We start from the raw sequence: 15,150 nt of genomic DNA on the forward strand, positions 1-15,150 counted from the left end.
GCTCGCTCGCTCGTTCGTTCGTTCGTTCGCTCGCTCGCTCGCTCGCTCGTCCGCCCGCTCGTGTGATCGGTGGCGGCGGCAGCGATTTGGCGCGAATGACGGTTACAATGGCGGGCGGCACTATCGCACACCCGCTCGCGTCCGTTGGAACGGAAGGATGACGATGCGCCTCACCCTGGGCGGGGACGCCACTGGCACGTAAAAATCTCGTCGACAAAAATCGAAAGAGAGAGATGCCCGCCTGCAACGGGATGGGCATTAATATTAATAACGACCTGCGTGGATCGATACATATATGCGTGTACGTGTGTTGTGGGATTATGCAAAGGAAAAAAATCGCGTATGCACGACGAGCGTCGAATAGTTACGAGCCGGTTGTAACGCGTTGGAGGGAGGACGTTGACCTTCCGATTCGCATGTGTTTCTCTACGACACGACTTGGTTGGGTCCCCGTCGTCGTCGATACACGGGGCGAAATAATTTCCACCTCGAATCAATAGTCGATTTTATCGCAAACATTATTTTGCCAGTCGCCACACGCTCCCCGCAGAGGGAAAAATTCCACACGAAAATTCCGTTACTCCGGCTTGTATACTTTTCAACGCTCGACGCTGCCGCAGAGACGCGACGTCATCTACATTTTCTCTCTTAATTATCTAACTACGTGTTGCAGCTCGATGAGCGAGCATCGATTCATTCAGGTGCCCTCGACAGGCGAAACCACGCTCCTCGAATATCCGTCGACATTTTAATTCATGCTTCGTAAAAACAGACGGATTATCCTCGATTCATGCTCCTCTTATGGAGCCTTTCGCATGAACGTCCTCGCTCTCCTTCCTATCTTCCTTCAGAAAGAAAAATGACGGGTAAATGCGCTGTAGAAATAGGATCTGCAGGTAATTTAAGATCTACGTAGTCAGAGTATTTAGTATCGTATATCTAAGATAAAAACTGAATAGACGCGTGAGCGTACGTGAGCGAAGACGTAAACAGTTATGGCGTCTAATTGGCGTTAAACCAACAGTTTACCACCGAAGCGGAATTCAGAAAGTGAGGGAAAAAATTCCATAAAAGAGCAAATGATTTTTTTTTTCATTTACGTCATTTATCTACAGGAAAGGTATGCATAGCGTATTCCATTTAACGTTAAGGCAGGCATAACGGTGCGTCTCGCCCGCGTCCTGTACACCTGTTTACATCTTTGATGTTGGCCTTGTTCTCACGAGACCGCGCGGCGCTTTTCGTTTTCCTCTCGAGCGCGGAGAGGAGCGCGGCACACGCCCGCTTGCCGCGCAAATGGATCGCGTGATACTATCGATCCGGAGCTCCTTGTCCCTCAACGTGACGTAAAGACGAACGAAGGAACGAGCTTATAATTAAAAATAGGCTTCGTTCCTTTCAAGGTTAGCCGGCGTTCCTCGCTCTCCCGGTGTTGTCCTTTTCGAGCGACAACGAACGGATAGAACGGATCGATCGCGACGCGCAAACCTCTCCTCTCTCACCAGTCTCACCATGAATTAGGCAAATGGTGCAAGCTGCCTCACTGTATCCCCAGCAATTTCATAAAAATATCCCTAATTCTGGTTAATGACGTCATGTGCTTTATTTGAAGTTCTGATTGGATGATTTCAGCATATGGCGTCATATAACCAATCACATTCAAATATTAGGAAAGTAATCTACTACGATTGGTTAATTTCTTAAGGCTCAAACACTTGCTACATCTATTATAAACCGGAACATATAGCATAATTCCTAAATCCCAGCCTACAATAGATATAATAAACTTTAATTTGCAAGAAATTGACCAACCATGAAACTTTTCTCACTTATTTGAAAAAAAAATTTAGAAATTTTTTGATACCCTTATTAATGATCATGATATATGAATAGCTAGACGCGATACTCGTATCCGTGAACGTCTAATCTCAGAATATGTATAGTGTATGATGCGAATTATCGATACATTTGTTCTATAAGTTATATTGCGTGCGCTTTTGGAATTTGGATTCGGAGGTGTCGAAGGTGAAACGTGAAACGCTCGCGAGAGAAAGAGAGAGAAACTGATATTGACGAGGTTAACCGAGTCTTTGCCAGGATTATATGCATTTGCATAGCGCTATTTACATAGCAAGATGAAAACGAATCGTCAGGATGAGGTGACGATTACTTCGGTGCAGGTTAACGTAGTGACAACACGACGCTTTTAGAGGGACGCTTTTGACAGACGATCGTTGCAACTCTCGGTCGGGCACTGGGCAGGCATGTTCAAGTACTTCTGGGCTCTGGTGTGCTGGTATTTCAGGCCCTTGATAAAATGGTTCTTGCGCCACACCACGCAGATGTGCGAGCTGCAGAGGATCTGCTACGGACAGCCGTCCGGAGCACCGCGCTCCTTCGCCGTCGAGGAGGCCCTTGGGCAGTCGCGTAACACGAATATCAGAACCCTCGTCGCGTACCTGAATAACGTCGCCGATCATCGCGGCATCACGACGAAAACGGAGCGCAAGATTCTGGAGGACGCCATCAGGACGGTGCTGGTGACCAAAAAGATTAATCCTACGGCACATCCGGACTTCGCCAAGTCGTTTGGTAAATGCGTCGAGTTGATCTGGGGCTACCGCCAGCTCTGCGTAGAGTGCGAGGAGCTCAGGAAGACATCGTATAGCGCAGATAATCCGGACCATGAGCAGAAGCTGCTGAAGCTGTGGAACCTACTGATGCCATACGAGCCTCTGGATGCGAGGGTGACCAAGCAGTGGCAGGAAATTGGTTTCCAAGGGGACGATCCTAAGACAGACTTTCGCGGGATGGGAATCCTGGGACTGGAGAATCTCATTTATTTTGCTCAAGAGTATCCTAGCATGGCCACGCATGTATTGTCACACTCACATCACCCACGTTATGGTTATGCATTTGCTATAGTTGGTATAAATCTCACAAGCATGGCTCTGAAACTGTTGAGGGATGGCAGTGCTAAAACTCATATATATAATTCCTCTAAGACTCTGCCGACGGTTCGTGCCTTTCATCAGTTTTACTGTTATCTGTTTTATGAATTTGATGGGTTTTGGATTGAGTCCAAGCCTAGTAATATGATGGAGTTCTCGTCGATACAGGAAAAGTTTGAGAACAGTATCAGAATGGCATTAGCTAATCCATCTACTGTTTTTAGGATAAATGTAGCAGTTGACAATATTTAATGCAAATTGCCTTTTATTTGTAAGAAACAAGACCAAAATGGCTATATAGGGAAAAAGTACAATTTTTAGAGTAGCATACGTGGCATTTTTTTTTTTTTTGTTATATATTTTCACAATGTTGGCATTGTTGTGATATTAAAATGGCATTTAAGTAAATAATTTTTTTTAAATAATATAATTAATATCTTGATGTGTATTTTAATATAAATTTAATTGTAATTTTAATAGATAGCTATATGTTTAGCTGTTTCCTTCAATTTATGCAAGTTTATATGTGTAAGGTACAAAAGCTTGTGATGCATTAAGTTGCATAACAAAATTAGAGCTACTGTGCTTAATACATAGTTTATATTGATTTAAATAATTTTATTAGTTGAAATTTTCGAATATTGTCAACAGCAATTTTGCATTACATTAATAAAGTTTAAGCTTAAAAATAGATTTGCCATTGAATAGCTTGATAAACAATTTTATAAGCATTATCACAATAATGTGCCTCATGCCTTATTCATTAATAATTCAAAGCATTTTCAGTATTATAAAGCCTGAAGAACAGATTTTGTGCTAAATAAATTATTGTATCAGGAAGAACAGTATTGATTTTATAAAATTAACTCATAATATTTGAATCTATTATATGTATACGCGCGAATTGTATGTAGGTAATGTTCTGAAGATTATTTTCAGACAATTATGAAAGTATAAATTGTTAAATGTGTTTGACATTGAAGAACAGTGATTCTTCAATAAAATTTAAATTGTTATTGCACATTAATGAAAAAAATTGATATCAAATTTAATTAAGTGTCTTATCTGAAGGTTGGAATATATCTTAAGATTCATTTAAAATTGTTTGCATCAAAGATATATTTTTCTGTAAAAAATTTATAACAGATATTCTTGTACAATCTAATTATATGTTTTTTTCCTATTTTCTTTGTAATAAAATATAAGCTACACATTGCTCATAAAAAATTATGTCAAAAAAACAGCAATAAAAATTTAAAGTAACAGACGTAATATATTGTACAATTAATGGATTTAACGTAATATTGTACAATTAATGGAATGCGTATGATTCATAGCTTGACAATAAAAAAAGAAGTAACAAAACAGATATGAATCCACTTAAAGTACACTTTAAATAAACTTAATAATATCGCTTTGCCTTTCTTAAATTTGTTGCTGTTATAGACATTTTTTTATTACTCACTATGTAACTTTTTGAATATATTTCGAGTAAAAAAATATATTTTTAAAATGTAGAATTAATACAAAATTTGTGTGTATTAAATTGTTATACAGAAAATCATATTCATCTTCACTTCAAAGCAATTTGAGCTATTAAATATATTTTTAATTTTCTATCATTAAACCAATTTTGATACTTATACTTTCGCGCGATTAAATACACGGAATTTTTCAATTATTTCATTAAATTTGCAAATTTGATAAATATTTTACAAATATTTTAAAAATAGATACGTAAGCTTTTATAAAATTTAAAATTATATCTTTCACACGTGTGCAACAACTTAATGTATAATAAAAAATTATTTTTAGCACTATAGGCAATAGTCTGTACAAAGAAACATTCTTATATTTTTTTTGGCAAATCAAATGCAATAGATTTAGTCTTCTTTTTCCGCTGGAGCCTCTTCTCTTTGCATACATTTAATAGTTGCTAGAACGATAACTAGCACTCCAATGCAAATGCTAGTTAGTTTGAGTACCCATGGATTAGCGGAAAGGAAGGCTATAATTATTTTTGTGTACTCATCACTGGAAAAATAACGATACATTAATGTACAAACTTAAATAAGTTAAAATGATAAATTTTATAGTAACTGTACGTATTTTTTTAAACTTACAAGAAGCTTGGAAGTGGAGGTACTTCTTCTGGTCTTATATCTTTGTACCATTCTTTGGTGAATGTTACAAAGGAAGCAATATTGTATGTTTCGGTATCATATCGATACATTTTGCCATGCCTAAAGCTGTATAAGTAGAATATATTAATATATTATGCCATCTTTTCAATTTGTGCTTATCTCGCAATTGTTTATTATAAAATATTCAAAGCATATGATTTGAACTGAACTCAAACACTGATTTATATCTATATGCTTACAATATAAATTGCGGAGTATTATCAACATTAAATCTTCTGGCTGTGGAAATTCCAGTTGTGGCTTTATTAACAAGCGCCACATTTACTTTATTTTTAAGCTTAGCGCCGACCGTTTCCCACTTTGCCATCATGCGCAAACATTGTACGCAGTTTGTGCTGTAACTGAAATTACAAACTGTAATTAGAATGTACTGCCGTTACTTCTAAAACGAATTAAATTAAATTGTATTGATTACTGTAGGTTTAGAGATAAGGCCTGAGACTTACAACATAATAAACCAATCGCCAGTTGTAGCACCAGTGCTTGCTTGAGTTAAATGCTCAAATGTATCATCAGTAAGTTCCTTTACTGTGGGTGCTTTATTTTCCATAAACATAGTCATTATTTCTTCATTCTCCAAAGGTCCTATGCAAGAAAATACAACTTGAAAATTTATAGTACAACAGCAGACTTATAAGCACACTCAGAAATAAGACTATACATATTGACACATTATAATGTATACTGGGTAATAAAGCACAATGTATTACACAGAGTAATTAAACGATTAAAAGACAATAACAATGTAATTTATATTTCTTGTTAAATCCATACCATCGTATAACAAAGGAAGTCCATGTCGGAAGAACAGCAGAACAGGCTCTTTAGTATTGCTATATAATTGAAGTAATTGACTATCAACAGCTTTAACAACCCATGCAGACATGGTATCGACGAAATCCTCACGCAAGTTAACCAGCCTTTCTTCATAGTCATTGCAATCTGGACAATCGTTAGTTGCTGCAAATGGAATTAGTGGTTTTAAGATTGTAATATTAAAAGAAAGTCAAAACTGTTACCATGTATTCACACACAGAAGGATCATAGCTTACATAAGTATAAAAAATAACAAGCAAAATTGTATCTTATTCAGAATTATAATAGACGTTTCTAGAATCAATGCTTGAAGCAAATTACATTGAAAATTAGAAGCTACAATATTTCTAAGGAGTGAGATCATAAAATCTTATATCAACTTTAATTCACAACATAAAAATGTAAATAATCAAGAATTAAATCAAGTACTAATGATAATTGATCGTTTTCCCGGATGATCTTTTCTTCTGTTTCCCTGTGAAAACAATCTGAAATGATAAAAAAAAAATAAACAAAAAGAAAAGGAAAAAAAAACAAACTTACTAAATAGAACGATCACGTATTTTTCGACTTTTATGAGATTCAGAAGTTGCTCGTCGTGCATTCGCTCGAGTTTCGCGGCGTGGACCCCGGAAAGGATGCATATCGCGATTAGGAGCACTAACATCGTTAATCGTGTGAGGACTGTGAGGAACACGACGATTACGTACGTATGTACAATGTGACACGTTCACGCCGGCGTTCACCCGTACATACACCTGCGTACACCCACCTACACCACCGTACAGTGTATGTACACGTCAAGCAACGCGTCAAACCCAGTCGAACCTAATGAAACAGTCACCCGGGTCACCGCTGTGTCACCGTCGCCAGTCGTCGCTGTGGTTGCTCGGCTGTTTTCGCCAGCGGTTGGTAATAGTTGGTAATAGTCGCCGAGTTGGCGTGTCGTTAATAGTCGCTCGGCCGTCTTCGCCGACGATCGGTAAAGGTCGCGTTGAGTTGCCTAATTGCCTGCGCCACCACCGTTACGCTACCATTGCGCCATTGTTGCTGTCGCCATGTTCATTTTTGCTTTGCCAAGCAGGCGGATGCTGCGTTTCTCGCGAGTTTTGAATTCGAATTGTACGTGCGGAGACAAGGATGTCGAATATAATAGCGGACAACGGACGGTATCATCGTGATACGTGAGTGAGTGTCGTATGTGGAAACAATCGTACGCTTTCGTAAAGTGCAGCTTCAGGTGCTCGTGTCACTTCAAGTCAAGTTTCGCGCGCGCGTGCTCGCTCGAACATTTCGAAAGGATGCTTCATCCTCGCAATAGAGGATACCGAATGAAACGCGATTAGTCATCGTACGATATTAGATACAAGATTTTTGAGTGAGTCGTTTCGGTTGTGTCCGTTTCGTTTACGTGGACATTCATTCAGACGCCTTTCGCTGCTGTCTTGGATAGCTCGTGTCACAAAACATCACGTGACGTCACACGTCGGCCATTCTCACGTCGAGATTCTCCGTCGCGCGCTGTATTTACTTTTGATTTGTTTTGATTCACCGCTGATCGATAGTCGGGACGCTTCGTATTTTCTGCGTTTTTCAAGTGCAAATTGTATGTAGACACAGTGTCAAAAGATGGCGAATATAGTATAGTCGTTAGCTGACTTGACAAATCGGTATAATGCTAAAAAAAGAAAATGTATTATTATTTTTCATGTTCCTGTGCTTCTTCTCTAAGATGCAATGTTAGAGTATTTGACATCACGACTAATTGAACTTTCGTTTCGCGTTTTATTCGTGTTCGTATGATATATGTTATCCGCGTAATGTTCGGGTGTGTCGAATAAAGTATCGGGCGATTGTGGTGTGTGATTCGAGAACAGCAAAATGTCAACGAGAAGACGGCATCGATGGAGCAACTCAGTAAGTATATTATTTTATCAATTAACATATTTCTTTGCGTGTTTTGCGTTCGTATTTTAGCAGTTTGAGTATAAAAATACATTTTTATTTTTAGTTTAAAAATTTATAAAATGTACAAGGAAAGTAGTTAAAGGGTTGATGAGAGTGTTAGTGCGGTATGTAATGTGCAAGTTATTTCTGTTCAGAATTCAAACTTTATTTTAATCTAAACGGTTCGGCACCATTTTGGGTCATCTTTAGGAAGCGATATAGAGAAAGGATAGATATCAATTAAATCTCCATAGCAAAGGAGTCGTTCAATGTATTCCTAAGGTATCAGCTTGTAGAGAACAACCTGGTTAAACATTTCAGTGTCAACTAGCAAAACAAGTTTGACACAGAATATTTAATTTTATACAGAGCATTTAATTTTAGACAAATTATAAATGTTTAAACAGGTTGTCATTACAACAAGCTGATAAAGATATATTGAATGACTCCTTTGCTGTGGAGATTTAATTGATATTTATACTTTTTGTATATTACTTGCTGAAGATGGCCCAAAATAGTGTCAAACGTCCATTTGGATTGAAATAAAGTTTATATTCTGAATAGAAATAACTTGCACTGATTGTGAGAGTACAGTATTATCACAGATAGCTCAATAAACAATATTCTATTTATGTTTATGAATAATTATTTTTATTATATTTTTAGAAAATCGGAAAGGGAATGCAGTAGCAGTAGCAACAGTAGCAGCAATTGGTGAGTTAATTAATTAGAAAATTTTTTAATGTATAATCAATTAACTAGCTAAAGTAGAAACTATTCTGCATTTTCACTGTATGTAGCTCAATGTCTATAAAACACAACAATGTTTATGAATCCCATAGGTAATTGCCATAGCTGATCCGGAATGGAAATAGCTTAAATAAAAAAAGATGTTAGATTGATTGATTGTTGTCATCTTTGTCTATGTAATTCACCTCACTCAAGGCGCTTTGGATTATTTTATGCATAAAATATAAATAATCTACAGTGTATACAATGTACATTTTGTAAATGTACATGTTTTACATGTTGTCTGTGTAAACAATAATCAATGGCTTCTAGAAGATTCAAATTTTATTAGAAATAGTGAAAATTATATTTGGTAATTTTTAATATTACATATTTTTATTTTATTAATACTAAAGTCCCAGATATATTAACAATTTTATAATTTTATATTTTTTCTATATTGAGTTATCCAAGTTATAATAATTTATATTGCTTGTATTGTTTACATTCTACATGAAAAAGATTTGTGTAAATATAATATAAATATTACCTAAAATCGTGGATGTTACCTACAGGTTTCATAGACATTGGTTACGTAGTTCAATATCCACATTTTATGAACGTAGAGGCGCTCCAAAGTAAAGTCACAGCTAAATTACGACTGTGGCTACTCTCAAGCTTCTCTCTGATTGAAGTCAGATATATTAATTTTATAATTTAATTGTTTTGCAATTAAAGTTATCCAATTAAAAAATAATTTACATTGCTTGTACTGTCTATATGAAAAAGATTCGTGTAACATAACGTAAACAATTCGTAAATAATTTATGTAGATGTAATATTGAAGTTTACGGTCACAATCCTGGTTCTGGTAACATGAAAGAGAACCATAAAATCGTAGACATTACCTACAGGATTGATAGACATTGGCTACACAGTTCAATGTCCACATTTTATGGACATGGACGGGCTCCAAAATAAAGTCACAACTATGGGTACGTTTAGATTTCCCATGTGAGGATTTCCAGGTATTATTTTATCTTTGTTTAACATTCAAGTGAACAAGGATAAAATGATACTTCAGAGCACTCGGATAGGGGGAATTGGAACACATTCTAAATCGCGGCTTTATGTGGCCACTTTCAAACCTCTGGAGGGATGCAGAGAGGAAGTGCCGAAGGATGCCATGTGACATCCGGTAGCGGCCATATTGCGAATTCAACTGGAGACGTTGCCGAACATGTCTCGAACGAAGAGATGAAAATTGTTTCTTTGACTGTAGCAGCGTTTCGCAAGGTTACTGCAACAGTTGTTGAACAATAGTCAGTACAAAAAAATATATAATAATATATTTAAAAAAGTATATTAAAATATTAAGATTTAAAATAATAAATTGTAAATTCATATCTTTTAGATCTAATTTTTACATAGACTTGATTAAAATATTTTTTAACAATATAATTATATACGTAATAATAAGTTATCTTAAATTGATTATTGACTGGTGCAATAACATACAACAATGCTAAGTGTTTTTAAATTTCTAGAAAAATAAATTCTAAAGAAAAAAATCAGTTTTTTCTATTCGATAAATATGAAAATAAACAGTTGTAATAATGAGGTGCTAGTGTTCTCAATTTTCCGAAAAAATAAAATTGAAGAAAAAATTCGGTTTTTTAAATTTTTTCCGATAAATATGGTAAACACAATTGTGGTAATAACAGCAGACTTTATTGACGAATTATTTACCTATTTAGACACCTTGAATGTGACAATCTTCAAATCAATGAAGTGAATGCAGTGAACAATAAAGGTAATATTTTAAACAAAAATAAAAAAAAAACTAAATGATACAGTAAAAAGAAAACCAGAAAAAACTGTTTTTTTCTAAAATTTCCAAAAATTCTTCAGGCTAAGAATACCAGAAGTACGTAACAACCATTTACGATACAATTTACGACTTTCGCAACTTTTACGTCGCTCAAAACGGCGTCTAAGCGGCGACTTTATTGCTTTGCATCACGAATTTGTATGATATAACAAAAATGTGCGACACGAAAAGCCGTCTCATAGATATTTATTACAAGTAAAATATGTGCCGTACGCATCGTATTCTTTAGTTAACGCAAAGATAAGATCGCCATGTAACGACAGAATTATTTTCACATGCGTATCGCCGTGGTAACAAATCGATGGCGAGATATGGTTTACCAGAAAAATAAAAAATAAAAAAAATTGTAGCGGCAGATTGAAGAGATTAATAAAATTGGAAATAGAGGTACGGTCGAGCGCGAGCGGCGTATAACGTTTTGTATGCTGATGAATCAATAGTCCGCCGAGCTTTTGGCATGGTGGAAAAAAAGGGCGCCGCGCCAATGATATGTAGTCGATAGATTTTGATAACCATCTCGCGCAGAATTCTATGTGCTGCTCGAAGAGAGAAGGGAGAAGGGATGAAAATGTAAAAATGTAAAAAAAATTGCAGTAGCACTGAGAGTCTTCGTGTAACTGCATGCTAGAATTTGGAACGAATGTTGATTCATACAGAAGTTCGCTCTTGGTGTAACATTAGCGATTTATTATTACCCCTTCTATATATATATATATATATATATAAAATATATATATATATATATAAAAGGGATAATAATAAATCGTTAATGTTATATCAAAAAAGAATAATATGCATAACTATGAAATATATATGTGTGTATATATATATATATATATATCAAAATTTTATTTTTTATAAACAATTAAAAAACAATAATTTTTGGATTAAATCATTGTTATATCAAAAAAGAATAATATACATATCTATGATATATCTATATATAGACTTTTTATAGACTATGATATATCTATATATAGACTATTATATCTTTTTTGATATAACAATGATTTAATCCAAAAATTATCGTTTTTTAATTGTTTATAAAAAATAAAATTTTGATGAGAATTCAATATACCGAATGAAAAACTAATGATACACTGAGGCAAATAATTACCAAATTTTACATATTTGTTCACATAGTACTAATGAAATATTTACTAAATGTAAATATATATTTAGTATAAAAACCACTAATTTAATTTTAGTATCATTTTTTCTTATAAATATTTATATGCCGTAAGTATATATTTTATTAGTATTATTGGAATAAATATTTATTAAAATTTAAAAAATTTTTCTCTTAGGGTGCTTTTATTCCTCTGCAATTCAGTTTACTAAACGTCAATTTATTAAATTCTATTCCCAGTTAATACAACTGATCCTGTTAAACTCGAAAGAATTCTTACACACACACACACACATTTTTAACTTTAATTTTAATAACTAAATTATTTTGGTGTTATAAATATATAGTAAAAAATTCTTCCACATTGCATATTAAGGTTGGGAAGTGAATATATTAAAATAAATGCATAACTTGAAATATTGGCGAAGTAATTCAAATTGCGGGATGTTCGCCGTTAATCCTTAATAGCCGGTGATTGCGTCTCACCCTCGTTCTCCCTTCGTGCATCGAGGAGCACTTCCGGCATCCACGGAGCACCCTCGCGCGTCGATCGTTCGCGGCGTGGCGCGACGGCCGCTACGCTCCTGATTAAGGGGGTCGGAAGCCACCGAAGGTTGAAAGGTTGGTAGCTACGACGGCGTAGATAACGACGGCGGCACACGGCAACGCGTGCATGTCCGTGAAAGCGAAAATCGTGCGCCGGTATGCCGGCGAAGCGTCGGGACGTCGGCGACTACCGCAACTACCCCTGGATCCAGCGCGAGGCACGAGGGTCGGCAGTCGCGTGTACCCGTAGTCGCGAGGGGATGGCCGGCCGCGTTCAAGCATCGTACGTAAGAATGTAATCGGCTCGGCGAGAACTGTTCCACCGTTTCTCGCACGTACGTCTCTCGTGGATCATCGTCTCGCCCGCACCGTGGTGGCACGCGAGAAATCGTAATAATCACAGTCGCGAACACGTCGTCTTTCTCTCTCTCTCTCTCTCTTGCTCTTTCTCTCTTTCTCTTGCTTCTTCCGATTCGCGCCAAGAGAAGTACGTCTCTCTTACCCTTAAACTACGGAAAAGAGTGCCGTCGGGGACGAGATGGTACCACCGTAAACTGCCGGTGGGATCGATCCCACGTTTACGCGCATCCCAGGCCGCATTTGCAGTACGATCGTGCTGTCAGCCTCGGTCGTTATTGACCGTAAGACGAGGTATTGATCGGCTTGTTCCTTTGCGCGACGCGTAACATGGTATCGAATTGGCGCTCGGCAGCAAATTCGGCATTCTGGAATCGATAGTCTACGCCTGTCTGTCTCTCGATTTCGCCACCGTCTCCTGCGAGCCGATATAAAATTTATACTTGATCGCTACGTGACTTGGTGACGAATCCGTCTATCTCTTCGCTGCTTGCTCGATTGAATAGTATTACTGCACAGCTTGCACCGAGCTTATGTCGAGATCTAATGGCGGCAGATCGGTTCGAGGGAACGAAAGCGAGTCCTTTGATGCCGATAATGCGCCCGGCTTGACGATATGAGTCACGGTGTCGTCGTTTTAGCGATATTGCACTTTCTTCACTTGGCACTTTGCATGTTTAATTCCACGAGCGTGTCGTCGGCGTCGTCGCCCGTTTGCACGTGCAAGTGAGAAGAAAGGAGCAATTGCAACGTTTAAGTAAAGTTTCTGATTTTCAATTCTAATTTTGTCAAATTCACGCGCGCGAGAAGAACGGTTTTGTTCAAGTATCTTATCGTGTAGTTAGATACAGATCTGAAAATCATTTTTTGTACAGGACCATCAAAATAATTATGACACGTGTGACGAGCAATCTGAAAGTGAGTGTTTTACCTTTTTTTTTTATTTTAATAGTTTAAGAAATATTTATTTTTAAGTCTGTATTGATCAGCTAAATTTTCAGGTACTTTACTAAATTTTTTTTGTGCGGTTATCATCTTTTTTTTCATTGCTGTTAGAGAGTAAATAGCGTCACACCATATCGTGTTGTACGACGGAAATGCTTCTCACTAATAGAAGGCCGATAAGAGCAAAGTGCGATAAGCTGAAAAGCTGCAAAATTGCTTCGTGATATGCGATCCGGTACAGTTTGAGTCGGTACGGTATGTAGGATAATGTGTCGCGTTGTCGGTAAGTGCTGCTGTTTACGGGGAAACAACTTGCCCAGTTTTTTTTCCCTCACTTTTGCGATTTCCTATTTTTTCACATTTTGGCCTCTCGGACGCAATCAACAGCTCGCAGGTTCGCATCTGGGAGTCGGTTTTATGGTCAATTGTCCCGTTGAGTGCATTTGCGGCTTATTTATGGGTCGCGGGAAGTATTGTAGTTTGTGGTGCATCGCGCTTGTTCGTAAATCCATATCTGAATATAGGGATCGCAAAATAAAGCGCATCTATTTTGTTCCATACATGCACATAAGTATCTATTCAAATTTGAACTGGATTCTATGCATCACCTATAAATGGATAAACATTTGTTTCTTTGCTTAATAATACTGTTCAATAAAAAAAAATGAATATACAAGAATGGGAGTAATTGTCTCCTGTAGTTTTTTAGATGATATGAATACGATTTTGTTTATCAAACTGTTCTACCACTTCTGTTCTTCATAATTTAAGAAATTTGTCATTAAAGTTGTAAAGGTTAATTTTATTGTATTGCATATTATACTTATGATAAGGAGGAATTTTATTACAATCAAAATTAAGTCTATTAGGACTTTTAGTTCTTAAAAGTCTTAATTTGTATCGATTATGTTTAGAAATATATCCGTGATTAACATAGAACATTGCGTCAAAAAGTTGCGCTTAGACTCGCATATATTATTACTTATATTATTTAAATTTAAAGATATTTCAGATTATTAAAAAATTAATGTGATATCAAAGTTAATAAATTTAAAATAGCGAATGCCAAAATTAAATCGTAATCTTAATTTATATATTGAAATTTTTGATATAATTTAAATTCAATTTATTAACTTTTTGATTAGTATCCAGTGATCCAGAAAACACTTGGATGTGAATAATGTAATTGAAAATTATTTGAATATACAATATAATTGAAACAATTGAGATTTGAATATAATTGAAAAAATATTTGGTAGTTTCTTAAATATATAAGTTAATATCAGTGTAAGTTATAACTTTGATACAATATTCTATTTAATCATAAATATCTTTTTAATTATATAACTGATCAATATAATATAACCAATTTTTTTTAAAGGCTTTTAAAAATTTTAACAATATGATTAATTGCAATAAAATTTCTCCAACAGGTCATGTATGTCGTAATGTACCAGAAACAATAAAATTGCTTATTTTTACAAATTTAAATACATTGCATTTTTAAAAATTGCACCATGAGCAATTTGGTAAATGAAATCACAATCAGTGCTTAAAAATGAATACTGTCATTTTTTGTGCTCGAAAGAAAATCATTTTTTTGAATAGTGTAATAAATTGGTACACCTTTTTTCA

General features: G+C 35.8%; 3 protein-coding genes across 5 annotated transcripts in view; 2 read left to right on the plus strand and 1 right to left on the minus strand.

Moving 5' to 3' along the window:
• The first annotated feature begins 1,969 nt into the window (after nucleotides 1-1,969).
• Nucleotides 1,970-3,974, plus strand: LOC105193837 (ELMO domain-containing protein 2). Its single transcript, XM_011158456.3, has one exon. It carries the CDS (start codon nucleotides 2,265-2,267, stop codon nucleotides 3,201-3,203), a length of 939 nt encoding a protein of 312 aa, XP_011156758.1. The 5' UTR covers nucleotides 1,970-2,264; the 3' UTR covers nucleotides 3,204-3,974.
• Nucleotides 3,975-4,059: 85 nt separating this feature from the next.
• LOC105193836 lies at nucleotides 4,060-6,790 on the minus strand. Its single transcript, XM_011158455.3, has 6 exons — nucleotides 6,515-6,790; nucleotides 5,930-6,115; nucleotides 5,602-5,740; nucleotides 5,335-5,496; nucleotides 5,075-5,200; nucleotides 4,060-4,985 (listed from the first exon to the last, which is right to left on the minus strand). Exons 1-6 carry the CDS (start codon nucleotides 6,636-6,638, stop codon nucleotides 4,835-4,837), a joined length of 888 nt encoding a protein of 295 aa, XP_011156757.1. The 5' UTR covers nucleotides 6,639-6,790; the 3' UTR covers nucleotides 4,060-4,834.
• Nucleotides 6,791-6,947: 157 nt separating this feature from the next.
• The window catches only part of LOC105193843, a 32,272-nt gene continuing 24,069 nt past the window's right edge, over nucleotides 6,948-15,150 (plus strand). The window contains exons 1-2 of one of the 3 annotated variants that reach the window (XM_039459021.1): nucleotides 6,948-7,888; nucleotides 8,585-8,632. The gene's annotated coding sequence lies outside the window, so the exon portion shown is untranslated. Of the gene's footprint in view, nucleotides 7,889-8,584; nucleotides 8,633-12,306; nucleotides 13,799-15,150 lie in introns of those variants that run through there. The other 2 variants (XM_039459022.1, XM_011158469.3) reach the window with 2 other exon arrangements.

Source organism: Solenopsis invicta, chromosome 16 (assembly GCF_016802725.1).
Source record: "Solenopsis invicta isolate M01_SB chromosome 16, UNIL_Sinv_3.0, whole genome shotgun sequence".
Taxonomy (NCBI): domain Eukaryota; kingdom Metazoa; phylum Arthropoda; class Insecta; order Hymenoptera; family Formicidae; genus Solenopsis; species Solenopsis invicta.

Coding starts and splice junctions, on each gene's coding strand:
- LOC105193837 (XM_011158456.3), top strand. CDS start 2,265: ATGTTCAAGTACTTCTGGGCTCTGGTGTGCTGGTATTTCAGGCCCTTG.
- LOC105193836 (XM_011158455.3), bottom strand. CDS start 6,638: ATGTTAGTGCTCCTAATCGCGATATGCATCCTTTCCGGGGTCCACGCC. Junction 6,116..6,514: donor ATACGTGATCGTTCTATTTA/GTAAGTTTGTTT, acceptor TTCCATTTGCAG/CAACTAACGATTGTCCAGAT. Junction 4,986..5,074: donor CCTCCACTTCCAAGCTTCTT/GTAAGTTTAAAA, acceptor TTATTTTTCCAG/TGATGAGTACACAAAAATAA.